The 17,798-nt window shown below is 35.3% G+C and overlaps 3 protein-coding genes and 1 non-coding gene across 4 annotated transcripts; 1 reads left to right on the top strand and 3 right to left on the bottom strand.

Moving 5' to 3' along the window:
• The first annotated feature begins 60 nt into the window (after positions 1–60).
• Positions 61–3,006, top strand: LOC141717529 (protein NRT1/ PTR FAMILY 1.1-like). Its single transcript, XM_074519649.1, has 4 exons — positions 61–163; positions 526–743; positions 1,153–1,700; positions 1,799–3,006. Exons 1-4 carry the CDS (start codon positions 73–75, stop codon positions 2,769–2,771), a joined length of 1,830 nt encoding a protein of 609 aa, XP_074375750.1. The 5' UTR covers positions 61–72; the 3' UTR covers positions 2,772–3,006.
• A 487-nt stretch (positions 3,007–3,493) lies between these two features.
• TRNAT-AGU (transfer RNA threonine (anticodon AGU)) lies at positions 3,494–3,567 on the bottom strand. Its single transcript has one exon. It is a non-coding gene; the product is annotated as a tRNA-Thr (tRNA).
• Positions 3,568–3,577: 10 nt separating this feature from the next.
• On the bottom strand, positions 3,578–5,979 carry LOC141716611 (cytochrome c-type biogenesis CcmH-like mitochondrial protein). The gene is made up of 3 exons (XM_074518797.1): positions 5,314–5,979; positions 4,216–4,347; positions 3,578–4,140 (listed from the first exon to the last, which is right to left on the bottom strand). Exons 1-3 carry the CDS (start codon positions 5,473–5,475, stop codon positions 3,934–3,936), a joined length of 501 nt encoding a protein of 166 aa, XP_074374898.1. The 5' UTR covers positions 5,476–5,979; the 3' UTR covers positions 3,578–3,933.
• A 1,314-nt stretch (positions 5,980–7,293) lies between these two features.
• Positions 7,294–17,582, bottom strand: LOC141717528 (golgin candidate 5). Its single transcript, XM_074519648.1, has 20 exons — positions 17,397–17,582; positions 17,049–17,243; positions 14,964–15,913; positions 14,405–14,476; positions 14,061–14,135; positions 13,627–13,741; positions 13,134–13,195; positions 12,984–13,031; positions 11,509–11,793; positions 11,368–11,427; positions 11,195–11,278; positions 11,046–11,111; positions 10,875–10,973; positions 10,573–10,791; positions 9,364–9,475; positions 9,069–9,289; positions 8,684–8,743; positions 8,495–8,608; positions 7,715–7,789; positions 7,294–7,582 (listed from the first exon to the last, which is right to left on the bottom strand). The coding sequence occupies exons 2-20, from the start codon at positions 17,185–17,187 to the stop codon at positions 7,556–7,558; spliced, it is 2,883 nt and encodes a 960-aa protein (XP_074375749.1). The 5' UTR covers positions 17,188–17,243; positions 17,397–17,582; the 3' UTR covers positions 7,294–7,555.
• Between the last annotated feature and the right edge of the window lie 216 nt (positions 17,583–17,798).

Here is a 17,798-nt window from a genome sequence, read left to right as displayed (position 1 = left end):
TAAATTGTTAGTCTTGCTAAATCATTTGCTTGTCCAAAAAAAACTGAAAGGCATAGCTTGTAGCAATCTAAAATGGAGGAATCATCTAATCAGAGAAATGTGAACAAACAAGATTCACCAAAGAGGAAGAAGGGTGGTTGGATCACAATTCCTTTCATCATAGGTATGTGCCTGTGCATTTGTTGTTTCTTGGTAGGATTGTCGTAATGCAATTTAGACTCTATTTGGGATTGCTCGTAAAAATTGTTGTACTGTCATAGATAACTGTTGTGCTGTCAGAAAAGGTGCTGCTTTTTCCAAAAATTTTAAGTTTTATCAAATTGCTTTTAAGATGTTGTTGCTGTCTGGAACAGCAATACCAGACACAATCTTGAGTTACAAATGTACGAGTAGAACGTGTAACTAATTGCATTTTAGTTGACTTTGTTGAATTATAGTGTTATGTATGAGTAGTTATGTTAAAATTTGATTTTGTTGGTTTTTTTTATGCTGTGCTGAAATTAATTTTGTGGATTGATGAAACAGCAAATGAGGCATTTGAGAAAGTTGCAAGCTATGGGCTTGGCGCAAACATGATAATGTATTTGATACATGAATATAACATGGGGTTAACACAAGGACAAAACTTACTATTTTTTTGGTCTGCTGCTACTAATTTCTTGCCTCTTGTTGGAGCTTTTCTCTCTGATTCGTATCTCGGTCGATTTCTCACCATTGCCCTTGGCTCTGCCTTCAGTTTTCTGGTAGGAATCTATTGTTTATATAACTTTTCGCAACTCAGTTTCTTGATTCGTCGATGAAAGTATTAAATGTTAAGTAATCAGTCCATCTAAAACCTTAAGGTGGTAGAGGAAAGCCCGAACGGGTGGAGACTTGAACCCGAGTCCCTCCCTAAACCGAGCTCTGATACCATGTTAAGTAATCAGTCCATCTAAAACCTTAAGGTGGTAGAAGAAGGTCCAAACATGATCTTATACTCTTTAACACTCCCCTGAGGGTGGGGACTTGAACCCGAGTACCTTCCTAAACCGATCTCTGATACCATGTTAAGTAACCCGTCCATCTAAAACCTTAAGGTGGTACAAGAAGGCCCGAACATGATCTTATACTCTTTAACATTAAAATGTTTCATTTTATGTTGTGACATTACAGGGCATGTTTGTTCTATGGTTAACCGCTATGATCCCACAAGCCAAGCCCGGCCCTTGTAATCAGCATGACCATCCCTGCAAATCCACTTCAACGTCGCAGTACTTGTTATTGCTTTTGGCCTTTCTTATCCTGTCAATCGGAGCTGGTGGCAGTAGGCCTTGTTCATTGGCATTTGGTGCTGATCAAATCGATAACAAGGACAATCCCATGAACGAAAGGGCGTTAGAACGCTTCTTTGGATGGTATTACGCTGCTGCAGCAGTTGCACTCATCCTTGCTTTCAGTGGCATTGTCTATATTCAAGAACATTTCGGGTGGAAACTGGGATTTGGAATTCCAGCTGTTCTCATGTTACTTTCCACCTTGTTATTCCTACTTGCATCTTCTTTATATGTTAAGCCGAAAGTGAAGACAAATTTGTTTAGCAGCTTTGTGCAAGTGATCTCACTTTCTTACAAAAACCGAAAGCTGACACTCCCTTCTCAAGATTGCGTTATCTGGTATAGTCTCAAAGACTCAGAACGCCACGTGCCCTCTGATAAACTAAGGTGAAGATTTCTTCTTGAACATCGACATTTTCATAAGTAGTTTCCATATGTTTAACTCCTACATATTACGACCTAATGTGAAAATAACTTTCTAACAGATTCATGAATAAAGCTTGCGTTGTTTGGAATCCTGAAGAGATAGGCCGAGATGGAGTAGCTTCAAACCCGTCAAACATTTGCACAGTTGATCAAGTCGAAGAACTGAAAACATTAATCAGAGTCCTGCCTCTGTGGTCTACAGCAATCATGATGTCAGTAAACATGAGTCAGGGTTCTTTTGGCGTGCTCCAAGCTAATTCCATGGATAGGCGCCTCATTGGAGAACTAAAAATTCCAGCCGCGTCTTTTGTTATGTTCTCAATTGGTACTATATGCATATGGATTATGCTGTATGATCGCGTCTTGATTCCATTAGCATCAAAGGTTAGAGGAAAGCCGGTTTATCTTGGTCCAAAATTAAGAATGGGGATCGGATTATTCTGTTCATTCATGTCCGTTGTTGTTTCAGCTATAGTGGAGCATATTAGACGAAGAAAAGCATTTCAACAAGGTTTAAGTAATTCAAGTGGTTTGGTAAAGATGTCTGCGTATTGGCTTGTACCACAACACGTCTTGGGTGGATTAGCCGAGGGCTTCAACTCAATAGCTCAAACAGAATTTTACTACTCTGAATTTCCAAAGAGCATGTCTAGCATTGCATCAGCCATGTTTGGGCTAGGAATGGCATTTGCAAATTTGCTGGCTAGTGCTATAATAAACACCGTAAACCATGTTACAAGTAAAGGGGGGAACGTGAGCTGGACCGCGACTAACATCAACAAGGGGCATTACGAGGGTGTCTACTGGCTTCTCGCGATCATAAGTGCAGTGAATCTCCTCTACTTTCTTGTATGCAGTTGGGCTTATGGTCCTTGTGTAGAACAAAGGAATGGGATTCGAGTCATTCGACTCGACAACAAGCGAGGCTCTGGTTCTTCAGAAGAAGTGTTGCTGCAAGTCAATGAAGCTGGAGGAAAGAAAGAGGTAGCTAAGGTGGAGGGACTATCTGAATCCAAGATCAGCATTGTCTGAACTTATGAGTCTTTGTTATTTTGTGGGACTTGAAAGCAAAAATGCTAAAGAATTTCCTGTATCAGTAGCATCCAAAGCTTGATTGCATATTAAAGATATTAAAGAATGCTAGTACAATATATGTTCTTGAAGCATTTTGAGTTTTAATCGATGTTGGAAAAATTGCTAGGCGGAACAGGGCGGTTGGGTACCGTCGAGCGCCTAATCGGCCGGGCAGAGATTAATCAGAATGATTAATCGGATCATTAATCGGCTGTATTTAAATATTATTTTATATTTTATACCATTTTAATATTAAAAAAAATATTTTTTATATAGGTAAAATATAAATATCTTCATTTTAATATCAAATCTATTAGGTAAATATTCTCATTTCATGTATTAGCTTCACTTTCTATTAAAAATTAACTTTTTTTACAATTTTACCTTAATTTGACCATTTTTTAATTTTTTGACCGATTAATCTCCGATTCAGGGCGTTTTGCGGCCGCCTAACACTTAGGCACGGCCTAAACCGATTTTTAGAACACCGGTTTTAATTATATCTATATAGTATTTAGATTAAACATGTATCATTTTACCAACATATATCATACAAAAGCTTGTAGTTTAATTATGTGTGAGTAAAGCTTACCTGAGTGAAGCTTATCTGCTTCTTTGTATATAATCTTCTTCATGAATATAATAAAACATCAAACTTAAAAAAATATAGAAAAAAATAATGCTTTCATTGAGAGTTGAACTCAAGACCTCCCGCTTACTAAACGGGTGCTCTAACCAACTGAGCTATGAAAGCTGTGTGTTGATTTATTCATTGTTATACTTATTATAGCCCACCAAATCTCTAACCTACACTTTTTTGTTCTTTCATTTTTTTTGTATTTCCTCATATTAGTAGCCAACAAATTCTTCATATATATTACTGAAATTGTTGAGTTATTGATGTGGCTAATTTGATCAAGGTAAAGCTTCCTAAACAACAGCCAAACCGGCGGGGCGACCTCGTCAAGCTTCAATATATAAAATCGCTCTGATATCCACTACAGCAAGTTACCCTAGTAGTGTCTAACAGAGAATGCTTTGATATCCAAACCCTGGATCTTATTTATTTTAGGTTCTGCTATCTGACATTGTAGCACAATGCACTTGACAGGAGCTCGCATCATTGGCGAAGCCACCTTCTCCACCAAGGGGAGGAAGCAGTAGCTCCTTGGAGGTCAGAAGGTGCGAGAATCTCCAACATGGTTTGCTTCTCTTTAGGGGTCAATGGAACTCCTCTAACGAGGTTTAAGGCCATTATGTGCACATTGGTCCGTTGCCTGTGCTTGCTGTAAGCCCAAATTCCTGCAGCTGCACCAGCAACTAGAAGCTGTTCCAAAACACCGATTTATTATACAGTATACAATCTAAAACGAAGGAGAACTTGGTGTCTTCTTAAAATTACCGGTGATAGCCATAAGGCAGCAGTCTGCATATCAAACTTTGGAGCATAAAGCACTGTTTCCCCGTACTCGTCCTCCAGCTTTTTGTAGATCTCTTTATCACTTTTCCCAGACTTAATTTCTTCACGAATTAACTAAAGCAACATTCAGACGAATATATCACAGTCAGATCAATGTTCTTTTCTTGAACTGGAACAAGAAAGCGAGCAGACGAGTATCTTTGGTCCAAAAACAAGTCTTAAAAATGAAATTTACAAGTATCCGTATCATATCATTAAGCAGCTTAAATGCAGGGAAGTTCAGTGAAAGTTACAGAGTGATATGCCATCAAGCTTCATAATGCAGCACGTTTGGCTTGACCACATTGTGTTTAATGTTAAAGAGCATAAGATCATGTTCGGAACTTCCTCTACCACCTTAAAATTTTAGTGTGACTGGTTACTTAACATGGTATCAGAACTCGGTTTAGGGAGGGACTCGCCTCTACCACCTTAAGATTAATTACTTAACATTTAACACTTTAACTTAACCTCTTTGTGCTTGATAAAGGTATTTGATAAGCACAAGGAGATTACTCAATGATCAAGGGTCAAGATTGCAAAAGCTAGCACATATTTTAATAACTTGATTTCAAATAAATTATCAAACATTACATTCAAGGCACATTTCTTTCATCTGCGTCAAATTATCCATACAAGTAAATATACAAGTAGAAGTGGCAATGCTTGACCCCACCCAAAATCCAACTCGATTTCATAGTCAGAACTATAAATTATACAACACGAATCAATTCATCTGAATTTGACCCGAAATTGACTCGTTGGAAAATTTACATTCTTTAAACCTTACACATTTACCATTATCAGATTCTAGTACATTTTAGAGCGAACGACATCAAACTTATATTCTTTTACCTTATACATTTACTATTATCGAAATTTAGTACATTTTAGGGTGAACGAAATTCAACTTATATTCTTTTAACAAATTTTAGTACATTTTAGAGCAAACGGAATCAAACTTATATCGTTTTAACCTTACATACTTACTATTATCAAATTGTCGAAAATTTTAGAGAAAACGAAAATTGACCCATTTACGAAACGAGGAAAAAAGGAATACCTTCCTAGTAGAACAGCAATATCAGCTTGAGAGTCTTCAATGGACTGACTACCACACTCTGTGCACCGTACATTATGACTGTTGTTTCTTGCACGAGCATCCACTACCGAGTTTTTTACATCATCTTCTTGGCTCCCCATCTCTAACAATTACCTATAACAAAGCTTCAAATATGCAGTCAACTACAAAACCCATGCAAGAAAATCTTTAAAGAAATACAGTACTCAGTTGGGGACGGGTTCCTAAAATATGACTTCCTAAATAATTTTAAATATTTTTTTTAAAATTAAAATATATGTTTTAATTTTTACACAGAAAAAGAAAATTCTAAAATAAATTACAAACTATATTTAAACATAAAAAAAAATATGTAAAGAATTCAACACAAAGGACGGAGTAAGGTGAAATTTCATTTAGGCATTTGATCAAACAGTTTGTAGACCCTTAAGTAATGAACAGTTATATAAGCTAATGTATCAACGTAATAAAATACACGATTCAAAGATTCTGCTTATTACATGAGAATTCAAATAGTAGAATAAAGTTACCTCGTACAGGCCCGGTAATGTTTTTCTTTTTTTTTTTGCTGTGAGAACTGACAAGTTGACAACAAAATAGCTTTATTTCTTTTTTATAATATTAAATTAAATTACTGCACCCGTATGATGTACTAAAAAAGTTCCTTCTAAAATACATGTATTAATTATTAACGAGAACTAGCTTTATAACTCGTGCCCTCCTGCGATGCACTGGTCTTCATTAATATTTTTATATTATTTAAAATTATAATAATTTCTTTTAATTATTACCTTATTAATATATTTATAAATAATAATACAAATTTTTGCTATTGGCAGGATTCGAACCTGAACCTGAATATTGGGTAGTATATAAATAATAATATAAATAATTGTTGTTAGTGCGGTTTGAGCCTACAGAGATTTAGTAGTGAATAAATAATAATATAAATATTTGTTATTAGCGGGGTTCAAACCCGTGAACTTGAGTAATGTATATTCTTTTTGTATTTGAATCTTATGGCTCTGATAACTTGATTAAAAAAAATCTGACAATCATAAATGAGTATAATCAAACCAACCAAAAAAAACATACCAAATTAGGAGCTGATATTTGAACACCCTATAAAAATTTATAGGTGCATACTCAATTATGACCAAATTATCCTTATTGAACATAAAAGTAAACTTAAGTTAAATATCTTAATATCAACAAAGGGTGTACAAGATGGGCACATATCAGCTCCCTCCCAAATTATACAATATTCTGTTTATTATAGTATAGTATAGATTTTGTAGTTGATTTAGATCATTGTAAGTTTTACAGAAACATATTTATGAAAAGGAAAATAATATAAGTAGTGCTAGGTACCCCAAATATTTTTCCTAAAAAATTAACCAAATGACGTGACTAATACATGGCTGATTTTAATTTGTGGGTGCATATAAATGCACGGGGTCTCATATTATTATTAGGAAAGTTGCCAAATATTCATATGACACATTAGATTTAGGGAATTTTTCGGTATAAAAATTTGGGTCTCTAGCATTTTCCTAATAATATTTTCCTAATAATATAGATGCATACATCACACTTTTTAACGTATAAATATATTTGGTATATTTAGAAAATTAATAATTGATTCGTAAGACAAAGAATTTAATTACACAACTGGGGCATATTTAATTATACAATTGGGGCATCTCTTGATTTCAAGCATTCTTAAATTACGTCCAAATTTTCAGTACATTATGTATCAAAGAATACGAATTTTCAAGTAGACAATTACACTTATATAGTTCAGAGCATAATAACATATTGAGACAATTTTTATCAAAATGATATATTTATCTCGCATAAAATTTATGCCACTAAGTTACAATTCTTTCTATTTACAACATAACCTCTATATACAATTTTATTAAGTTTTAGGTCCAACACAAAAAAATGAATAGTTACCATTACATAATCAAATATATAAGAGTTACAAGTAGCTTAGAAAGCAAAATTGCCACACATGTTTGACTAGTTGAACTTGTACAACATTGAACTGTATGTGATGATACAGATAAGGAAAAAACTCAAGTGTACATGTACATAATAGAAAAGCACATAATCAAGGAAATAAAGACAATAACTATTATAACACTATATCGCCAATAAGACCTTTAACTGGGACAGGCTACCCAAATTTGCTTTACTTTATCCGGAAGTACCTATTATCTGGATCTGCAGATCACCATGTAAACAAATACAATGATTAAATCGACAAACCAGCATGTATATACTTTACCCGAAAAAATGATTAAAATATTAAAAAAATAGTGTAGATAAAAACCCCGTAAGGATGATACTAATTACCTTATTTACAAGCAAGTTTACTTGTTCTCTGTACATCTCCTTTAAGTCCACAATATCCGCACGAAGTTCCTCGAGCTACACAAAACAATGCCAGGGTCAATACGAACGATCAAAGAGATTTAAGCTAGGAAAAGCTACTGCAATAAACGATTTCTTAGTTCTAAGTCTTGCAATTATGGTCCCTAGTTTGAAAAAGCAATATCATGAATGCATGGGACGTGTCAAATCTACTGACTATGTGTATATATTCAACTGAAATATGTCTGCTAAATTTGTTTGAACCTAAATCCTGATATTAAGTTTAAACAAGCCTCTAAAACCATACTGCTTGTTGAAAATCTATTCTATTGACGCCGAACTGCGGATCTTTTGTAGTAGGTCAATTATTTTTAGACCAACATTTGTCAAATCTACCGACTAGGAGCCGGATAACTTGGAAAAAAAACGTTGATTAAAATGGAAACTTAGAAATATGTGGCAGCTGGAATTTTCGGACAACTAAAGTTTTATGCATGGTACTTGTATAACTAAGGTTCAACATATTTCATTAAATTTGTACTGAACTTACATATTTGAGATTTATGCATTTGAGATGAACTTAACTCTTATACTTAATGCCAACAATTGCTCTGGGTTCATCATTCCAAAATTAGAGTATAGTGAGATAAAGTTCAATTAGTTAATATAGTTTACTTGAGTGTAAACCCATCTTCCAAATTCCAATTTTTATATTAAAAGAAAAGCAGAGCAAAGAGAAACTGAATTTCTAAGATATCTCACCTCTTCATCGCGCTCACCCATTAATTCTAGGGCTGCAGAGTGCCTCCGCCTTAATGCTTCAAGCTCTGCACGTACTCCTGGCAGTTGGGAAGCTTCTCCCCGTAGCTTTTCGCACTGCAAGCAAAAATATTACTCGGATGACATATGGAATAAATAAAACAAAAATCAAACTATCACTTCAAAGTTCACCTGCTCTGTCATCTTAACCAACTCCTCGGCAAGAGAGTCTCGAATAGATTCCATGGATGCCTAAGGTAATATCACAAAATATTTTAAGAGTTATAGATACAAGAAAAATGATTTGTACATTAGTCAAAAAGAATAAAAAATGAAACAATTGAGATCATCTTGATATTTAAAACAGAGGATCCATTTTCCTAACTTGTGGCTTTCTGTACAACCATTACTCTTTTGTGACCATTTACATATAGTAATATTCCTTTGAGCCTTGGATGAATAGAAATAAATTAAGAAAAGAAATATTGGGCGGGGAATATTTATAAGATCCCTACAGTGTGCAAAGCCAAAAGATAGCATTCAAATTTTCAGAAAAAATATAATCCAAGTGTCCTACCAATCGAGACATATAAGATGCAAGTTCCCCCTCTTTTTGACGGAGGGCAGCTTCAAAAGCGTTTGTGGTCATGCTTTTGACATAGTACGAACTCATTGTAGGCTCTCCAAGAGTTCTCCTCTCCGACAAACTGTCAGATGAGTCTAAAGATGCCTGCAAAAAGTAACTCTCCTCCACGCTGCTCGCACTGCTAGCACTCGAGAGTCTGCGACTTAAATTACCTGCAAGGTGACTATTTCTTAAGAAACATATATAATTTAGACAAGATCAGAGTACAGTTTCAAGGACCGCCTACCATTTTCAAAAGCAGACTTTTGCTTTTTAAGTGGACTATAATCAGATGCAGCAGAGGTTAGCTGAGCAGTCCTCTCCAGCTCCGAACGAGCAGCTTTCTCCCGTTCTATCTCCTGTTCATCATAGGAAAAAAGGTAGAAACTTTATCAGTGTAACAAACATTGAAAAGATATAAACAAAATATGATGTTAGACGGCCAATTAGTCATCATGAAACCAATTTGAAGAAAGATTTCTCTGTTTGACATATACCCAAAGTTCCAAATGTAAAATGCAGTGGCGAGGTACAATACTATATATAAATTGTAGCTTTAGTTATGCAACAAAAAATAAAGAAATTTCAATCTGCATACTGATCATACTTCATAGATAGCTTCAATTAGGAATGTTTCTCAAGCACCGCCACTGGGGAGGTGGAGTAAAAACCTAAACTCCTCAGCTAGGAAAGAAGAAAGCAGAAGGCATCTACTTTACGAAAAGTAGAAGGCATCTATTTTATGAAAAAGCAGTGGAAGAAAAGAAGAGGAATCTTATCCTTTCACTCGGAATGAATTATTAAGAGACAGCTACTCTTGTAATAGGACCTCTTCCTTAGTCTATAAAAGGAGAGTTAAGTTTTTAGTTCAGGGCATCGGTTTTTTAGAGAACATAGACTTCTTAAATTCCGTGAGTCCATTGTAATGTCTTGTGCGTAGAAACCGCTACGGGGTTTTAAGCCATGTATTATGTAAAGGTTTGAGAAATAAATAATATTTGCCTTTTCTGACAATACTTATTTGGTGCATTTACATAATACATAGCTTAAAACCCCGTAGGGGTTTCTACTCACAAGACATTACAATGGACTCACGGAATTTAAGACTGTGTGTTCTCTAAAAAACCGATGCCCTGAACTAAAAACTTAACTCTCCTTTTATAGACCAAGGAAGAGGTCCTATTACAAGACTAACTGTCTCTTAATAATTCATTCCGAGTGAAAGGATAAGATTCCTCTTCTTTTCTTCCACTGCTTTTTCATAAAGTAGATGCATAACTTTGTCATGATATAGGTATAAAGTAATGCATTTCGATCAACAAGATAAAAAAGGTAGTCACTACTACACAAATTCAACATTTCCTAATCCTTAAGACTTATAATTGTACCAGTGGTTAGATGCAACAGTAAGAACATTTGGCAATTTTTAAAATAACTACGAGATCACTGATTTTACCTGTTGTAAAAGTTCACGGTGTGTCAATGATTCATGTAGCTCTTGCTTGTGTTTCCTCTTCAGCTCCTTAATTTCTTCCTCGAGTTGGTTAACATGACCTTCATGCGTGTCTGCTTCCTCCTTCAAGGCAAGGTATTCTTGCCTATGTTCAGCTGCTTTCTGCCTTTCCTTTTCAAGGGACTTCGAAAGTTGTGTCTGCTCAGTCCTCAGGCAAGATATCTGCCACAGTTCACTAGCAGATAAGATTACAGTTGTAATACAGCTGCACCAGAAGTAGCAAATATTAAGAACTAAAAAACAACCTGAGCCTCGAGGACATTTATCCGAGATAAGGTGTGGGATAAGCGCTCATTTACAGACCGCTCCCTTTCCTCCGCCTCAGCAGCTCTACTTTCCGCTTCCTGTGGAATTAACATTTAGAAGGTCTCAACACATCTAGAAAATATATTTAAGAGTACAAAATCTCGACAGACCTGAAGGCGAGAGTTGAGGGATCTCTCCACAGCCGCCCAAGCTTCTGCCCTTCTACTAGTAGTTTCCTGTTACCAGTTTAAACTGAACAAGTTTATGCAAAGAAAATCATTCAAGAAGGACGTAAATGTAAAAAAAATCGAGTTAGAACCTGCATAGCTTCGATCTGCCTTAATAATGGTCTGGTAGAATCAGGAACTTGAGTTACTAACTCTTCACAACGACGCTCACTAGCCTGGAGACAAATGATAATCCCTCATGAGCATTAGTGATGATCATGCAGAATAGTATATCAGAGCTCAATCCCACAAAAATTTAAAAAACCTGGTATCGTTTTTGAAGATCCTCAATTTCCTTGCGTAACATATCTTCCCTAAATACTTCCTGCAACAATAAATAAAAATATGTTATACTTCTTCAAATTCGCATGACTTTTACCTGAAATTCAAATGCTCCCAAACAAACCTGCTGTTCCTTCCTGCTCAGAGTTTGTCTCAACTCTTCAAGTGCCTGAACAAGCATAGTTTCACGTTCCTCAGCCTCCCTTAGACGGCCCTCTACTTCAGTTCTGGCTTCATTATTGGCTCGTGCCTCCGCTAATGCTTCAGCTTCCTTAGCTGCAGTCAATGCATTTGTATAATATTCTTTTTGACTTCCAATTTCAACTTGGTGTTTCTCAATTGTTTCTTGTAGCAACTTTTCAGTTGCTGTCTTGTCCCTCTTAATACTTTCAACTTTATTCTCTTCAACCTGGGAAGACCATATATATGTAAGCATTGACCAACCACATAGACTAAGGTAAATGGGATCAAGTAAAACAATACACAAAGACTACTTCAAATAAATCATAAAACTTTGATTACAATTGTCCTCTACTAAATTCGATAAGTGAGTGCCTGTGGTTTAAGGGCATATAGATTTCCATAGCTCCAGTTGTCCAATAGTTCCCAGCACCAAAAATGCATTAGCCTGAGCAGTTTCCTGGGCTACAATATAGTTGTTTTTCCTTGTTTTCTGTGGGTAATGATCGCCATTTTGAAGAGAAAAAGTGATTAAATTGCAAACTCTGAATATTTGTCAGGAGTCTTTTTCTTCATCACAATTTTATTTGCTAAAAGGAGGTTTTTTCTGGATCAGTCTCATTTTCTCCAGATGTATTCTTCGTATATTGAGTTTTTCTCGGATGCGTTCTCAGTCCATGAGGTTGACAGTTGATTTAAATATAATAGTTAATGCAAAAGAAATATATTTTACTAAGATCCATTTTGCATTTTAAATTCAATATATGATTTAGAAGGGTACGTACAAAACCTGGGACTTGGTAGAAAGTTGGAAGTTATATTTACAAAGGTAGGAAATTTTTTTGATCCCAAAAGTGTGTCCTTCAATTACATTTCTTTCTTTTTTTGTACTCCCAAACACATGCAAGGTATGCGTCCGTATCATTACCACAGAGGATTAGGTTCCAATGATAACCAATCATCCTAAATGCATAACATTTAAATATCTCTACCTATTAACTAGCAAGGAAAGTTTTTATCGGATACATAATAAATTTGGGACATGGGTAGAAAGTTTAAAACTATATATATATACAGTTCTGCAATATATTTGATCCAATAAGCGCATCTGTCTAATTTACCTCTCTTTTCTTTTGTACTGACGAGAAAACAAAACTAAAGAAACTGCAAGTCATGTGTTCGCATTATTTTCAGAAAGAAAGAAAAAAAATCTAACGGTTTATACTATCCGAGCTACATGAAAATTTTATTTATACTTAGGGAAAGTTTTCTGTCAATTAGATAGTCGTGCGAATTACAGAACCTGGAAGTATATAGCAATTCTAATTGATTGAAAGATAATAAGCATCTATCTTCTGCATGGTAAAATTGAAACTCCAAAAAAGTGCGGTTACAAGTAAAAGGGCAACTCGCAATTACCTGTAGCTTGGTATTTAATCCTTTCTTTTCCTCCTCAAGCTCTCTTATCTAGCTTTCGCCAAAATATAATAATGAAAAAGTTAGTATGGAGTTAAAGTAACAATATACAAATTTCTCTGCAACAACACTGAGTACCAAAATTTTCTTTACCTGTGCCCTTAATTTCCTAATCAAGGATTCTTGTGTAGCTTGCTTTTTTGAAAGCTCTTCACCTGGAATCAGTCATAAGTCCGACAAATACAATCAGTTGCGGTGATTAGTTACATATATTCAGAAACCGCACCATATTGTTAACCATTATTGTTGCTATAACTATCCTCAGTCCCGCCCATCTTTCAGAATAATTATTGTAGCCCCTTGAGTAAGCTACAATAAAGGATTAATTCATGTGTTCCATTAACCTAATCAACCCAACATGTAATCACATCCCTCCTTACATCTCAAATTTATCGATATAATTTAATATTCTAAATTGTAATTATTACATAATCATATTATAGTAGAATCTCTCAGATGGTTAGAAAGCTGCTTTAATATTTTATGATTTCTTTAGTAGCAATGTCACACTGGCATGGCAAGCCTCAATATAAGATTTATCACACAGACAGATTTCACATGGGACCTTCATTTACAATTTACATACCTTCAGCCATGACCTGATTAATGATTTCATCTTTTTCCTTCAGCAGAGCCGCAGCATCACTTTTTTTGTTCTGCTCTCTACGTAGAGTATCCCTTTCCTTAGTCAGAGCATAGACCTAACATTGTATCTAGTGGATGTGAATAATACGTACAAACAGTATCACTCTAGCACATATTTGTTATGAATTTAGTTGAAGGGAGGCTAGTAACTATGAGGCATGGCATGAGATACTAGTATCAGAAAAGTAGACTTCATCAAGTATACAATGCCATAATGCTATATTGGATCATTTAAAATATACCAGTCCACGCTCCACAAACAGTATCATGGTAACGGAATGCATGCACATCAAATTACTCTGTAACTACTACCAACAATAGATCTAACATTTTCGGCACAGATAATAAGTAAATGAGATCCGCTCATCCACATACCTTTCTTTCAAGAGTTGACACCCTTTGATGGTATTCTTCTCGTAGAGATTCAACTTCTGCTTCATTTGATTTTCTCTGTTTGTTAATAATAGTGGTTAGTAGTAAGTATAATCATAGAAGAGAAGAGGGAAACAACAGACATGTGAACGCATGCATGCAACCGCTGAGAGAAAAGAGGTTTGCTTACAGTAAAGCTTATAAGGGATGGAAGAGGTTATATTGGTCTGTTTTACTGATCTTATTTGTTTGTACAATTACATTCAATTTCATCCTGTTTTGCTTTGCATTTGTTTGTTACCAAACCATGAGTCTAGAATATCTTAACAAGGATAGACCAAACTTACCCTTGCATCCTCCAGTGCAGCCTTCAGCTGTTCGTTTTCATTCATCATCTTCGCAATTTCATCAGCTTTTGCCTATTAATTAAAATAAAACATAAGAAAGGTATTTATATCACCAAAATTGCAGAAGTCCAGTATTCTAAAAAGTGATTAATAGTTTGAGTTCTAGTAATACTAAGTTCTAATTACACAGAAACAGGTTAACTCCCTGGCGTTTCTTTTTATAGATACAGCTAGGGTTTATAGATAGCAATTTGAGTATCTTCGGGGTCTTTATAAAAACTTAATTTCCGCTTTCTCCAATTGCATTCAACAACTATAGCCAAAAGACCTGATCAATACAAATAGCTTTTACTTGGTTTTAATTTTTTCCAAATTTTAAATGAGAAAGACAATCTACAAACTTTATATAAACATACAACGTAACCAGAGCATTTACAATAATTTAGGTACATGTTACTTTGTGCTATTTTTCAGATATTGCTCTTAAAGCCATCATTGAACCATGTCTTTATGTTGGAATAAATGAAGTTCATTCAACTTCAGAACATGTCAGAAATACCTGTGCTTGTCTAGCTGCACCCTGTAGTGCAGTTTCCATCATTTGCATATCTTTTTTGACCTTCTCAAGTTCAGCCCTAAAAACTTGAGCATCCGCAGAGTCACTTCCAGAACTTAAACCTTTGTTACTTTCATTATCACTTCCATGTTGGTTGCTTTCAAATGTTCTAGCACTAGCATCATGTTCATGTGATACCATTTCAGGAACCTTATCTGAGGCGTCAACTGAGGGTTGGGCATGTGGCAGGGGACTGTTAGAAATGTCCTCAGCAGTCTTGGACTCATCTGAAGCCGGAGGATCAGATTCTTGAGGCTCTAGCCTACTTCCAGTTGGGGTACCAACTGGTGTCTCCTCATCTTTAACAGGATAGACATTCTCTACATCTTCTTGTGTCTTGTGTTCATCTGCACCCTCTGACTCATAAATAATATTATTCATTTCACGCGGCTCGCTGACAGCACTCTCTGCTCTGTCAACAACAATACTAGGCTTCGCCTCTTTTGACTCTGAATTTTCAGAAGACACTGTTTCTGAGCCCTCCTTCTGAAGACGATTTAAGGATTCCGATTCCTCAAGCTCAGCATTGGCCTCTGACATGCCGACAGATGCTGATTGTGAATCAACATCAGCTTCAGCATTGCCAGAATCAGAAGCATTAATTTCTGTTCCCTCACTAGTGGTAGTATGGGTACCCTCTCCCTGATCTGGGTGTATATAAGGTTTTATTACTTCTTCATCTACTTCTTTGGTGGTAGATGTTTGTTCGCTTGCAGGAAAAGCTGAGCTATCAGTCTCAATCTCTTCTTTTTCATCAGTAGTGGATTGAGGTTCTGAGGATTCAGCATACTGCTCGGGTAATTTTTTACTTTCCTCATTTTTACTCCCCTCAACTTCCCCATCAGTATCACTAGAAGCATTCACATCAACCGATGATGACAAAGACCCAGATGCTGAGACTCGTTAAAGTTCACAAAACCATTAGTCCATGATAAACATTTTCAAGCTTCGAGCTTGTAGGACTTCTAAACATTGAAGAATAATGAACACGAATCCAGTTCGACAACATTTGAATAAACAGAATGTACACAATTCCTTCCTAAAATTCTCAAAAATAACTTTACTCCCCCCCCCCCCACCCAAAACAACACTATGTCTTCATTATAAGCCTCCGTTTTACTCAAAAATTGGCAGCTATAGCCAATACAGGATTCAATAACATCCATTTAATAACTTACTTCAAAATTAAACTCTAAATTAATCATGTTCAGCACACGAACACCGAAAAATATTCTCATAAACCAAACAATATGAATCAACTAGATATGTATACAGCAACAGAACTTTAGGAATCATCCACTCCCGACACAAGCGCCATCTCCGGTGCAACGTCTTGAATTTTTTTGTTACATATCCAAAAAACATATTGACACAGAATACACTTAAAATTTATAACGACAAAACATTACACAATTAGTGATCACCCCTGTTTACACGAATATTACGACACCAGATTTAGCTTCACATACTACAAAAACAAACAACGACTATAACTTTAAGCACATAGAAAACACGAAAGCAAAAGCAACTACAGTCTAATTATAAAATCACCTTCACCAGCCTTCTCCTAACTCGAAACATAGGTTTTATAGTCTCACAGCTCACACAAATATTACGAGAATTAATTAACCATTACATTCACTTCACATTGGCGAAACGGCTATAACTATTACCACATAGAGAACACGAAAACAAGAGCAACTACAATCTAGTTATAAAATTACTTTCACCAGCCTTCTCCTAACTCGAAACATAGTTTTTACAATCTCACAGCTCACACAAATATTACGAGAATTAATTAGCCATCACAATTAGCTTCACATATTACAACAACGCAACAGACTAAAAGACTTTAACTTCAAGCACATAGAGAACACGAACAATGAAACATAGATTATACAATCTCACAGCTTACACATATATCACGAGATCACATTTAGCTTCACATAGTACTACAACAAATAAAACAACAACTATAACTTTAAGCACAACAAAAACACGAAAACTAAAGTGTAATTATAAAATTACCTTCACCAGCTCTCTCCTCGAAACCAAGAGCATTATCGAAATTCTTCTCGATATTCTTAACGCTTTCGCTCAGCTTACTAACCGCATCGGAGAAGTCAGGGAAGTTCCCTAGAGAAACCTTCCCACTAAACCAGGACATATCACAATTTCTATCCTGATTTAATCAATTTCTCCCCTAATCACAACATTAATAACCTAAATTCAAATCAAACACACATATCAGCTCAGATCACAATCTAAACACACAAATTACAACAAAAAATTAACATTTAATTTAGCAATTGAGATGAATTAACATGTAAATAATGATGAATTAATGTTTAAATAAATTTGAATTTGTGAACAAACCTTGACGGCGATCGGAGAGAGATCGGTGAATTTAAGATCGGAGATTTTAATATTTATTTTTGTGAAACAGATCGATCTGTTTAGTTTTCACGATTTCGAAGCTTAGCTGTTAAAAGACAAATAACCAAAAGTATGTCCAACGGCGCCGTTTCTGATCGAGGTGACCCGGGGGTGAATATGGGTTTGATTAATCGGGGTTTTTGTTTTTAACTTGGATTACTTAGACGAAATAAAATGACTCAACCCATATCCACTTGCCTAGTAATATCTAGACCATCTCCGACCCATTATATTATTTTTTTTATAGGACTCATTACATTATTTTGATCTAATTTTATATTAAAATAGTATAAAAAATACATTATTCTCAAATTAAACTCCAATTTATTAATACTAAATTTT

The sequence above is a fragment of the Apium graveolens genome, chromosome 4 (assembly GCF_009905375.1).
Source record: "Apium graveolens cultivar Ventura chromosome 4, ASM990537v1, whole genome shotgun sequence".
Classification (NCBI taxonomy): domain Eukaryota; kingdom Viridiplantae; phylum Streptophyta; class Magnoliopsida; order Apiales; family Apiaceae; genus Apium; species Apium graveolens.
This window is presented reverse-complemented; position numbering and strand designations above follow the sequence as displayed.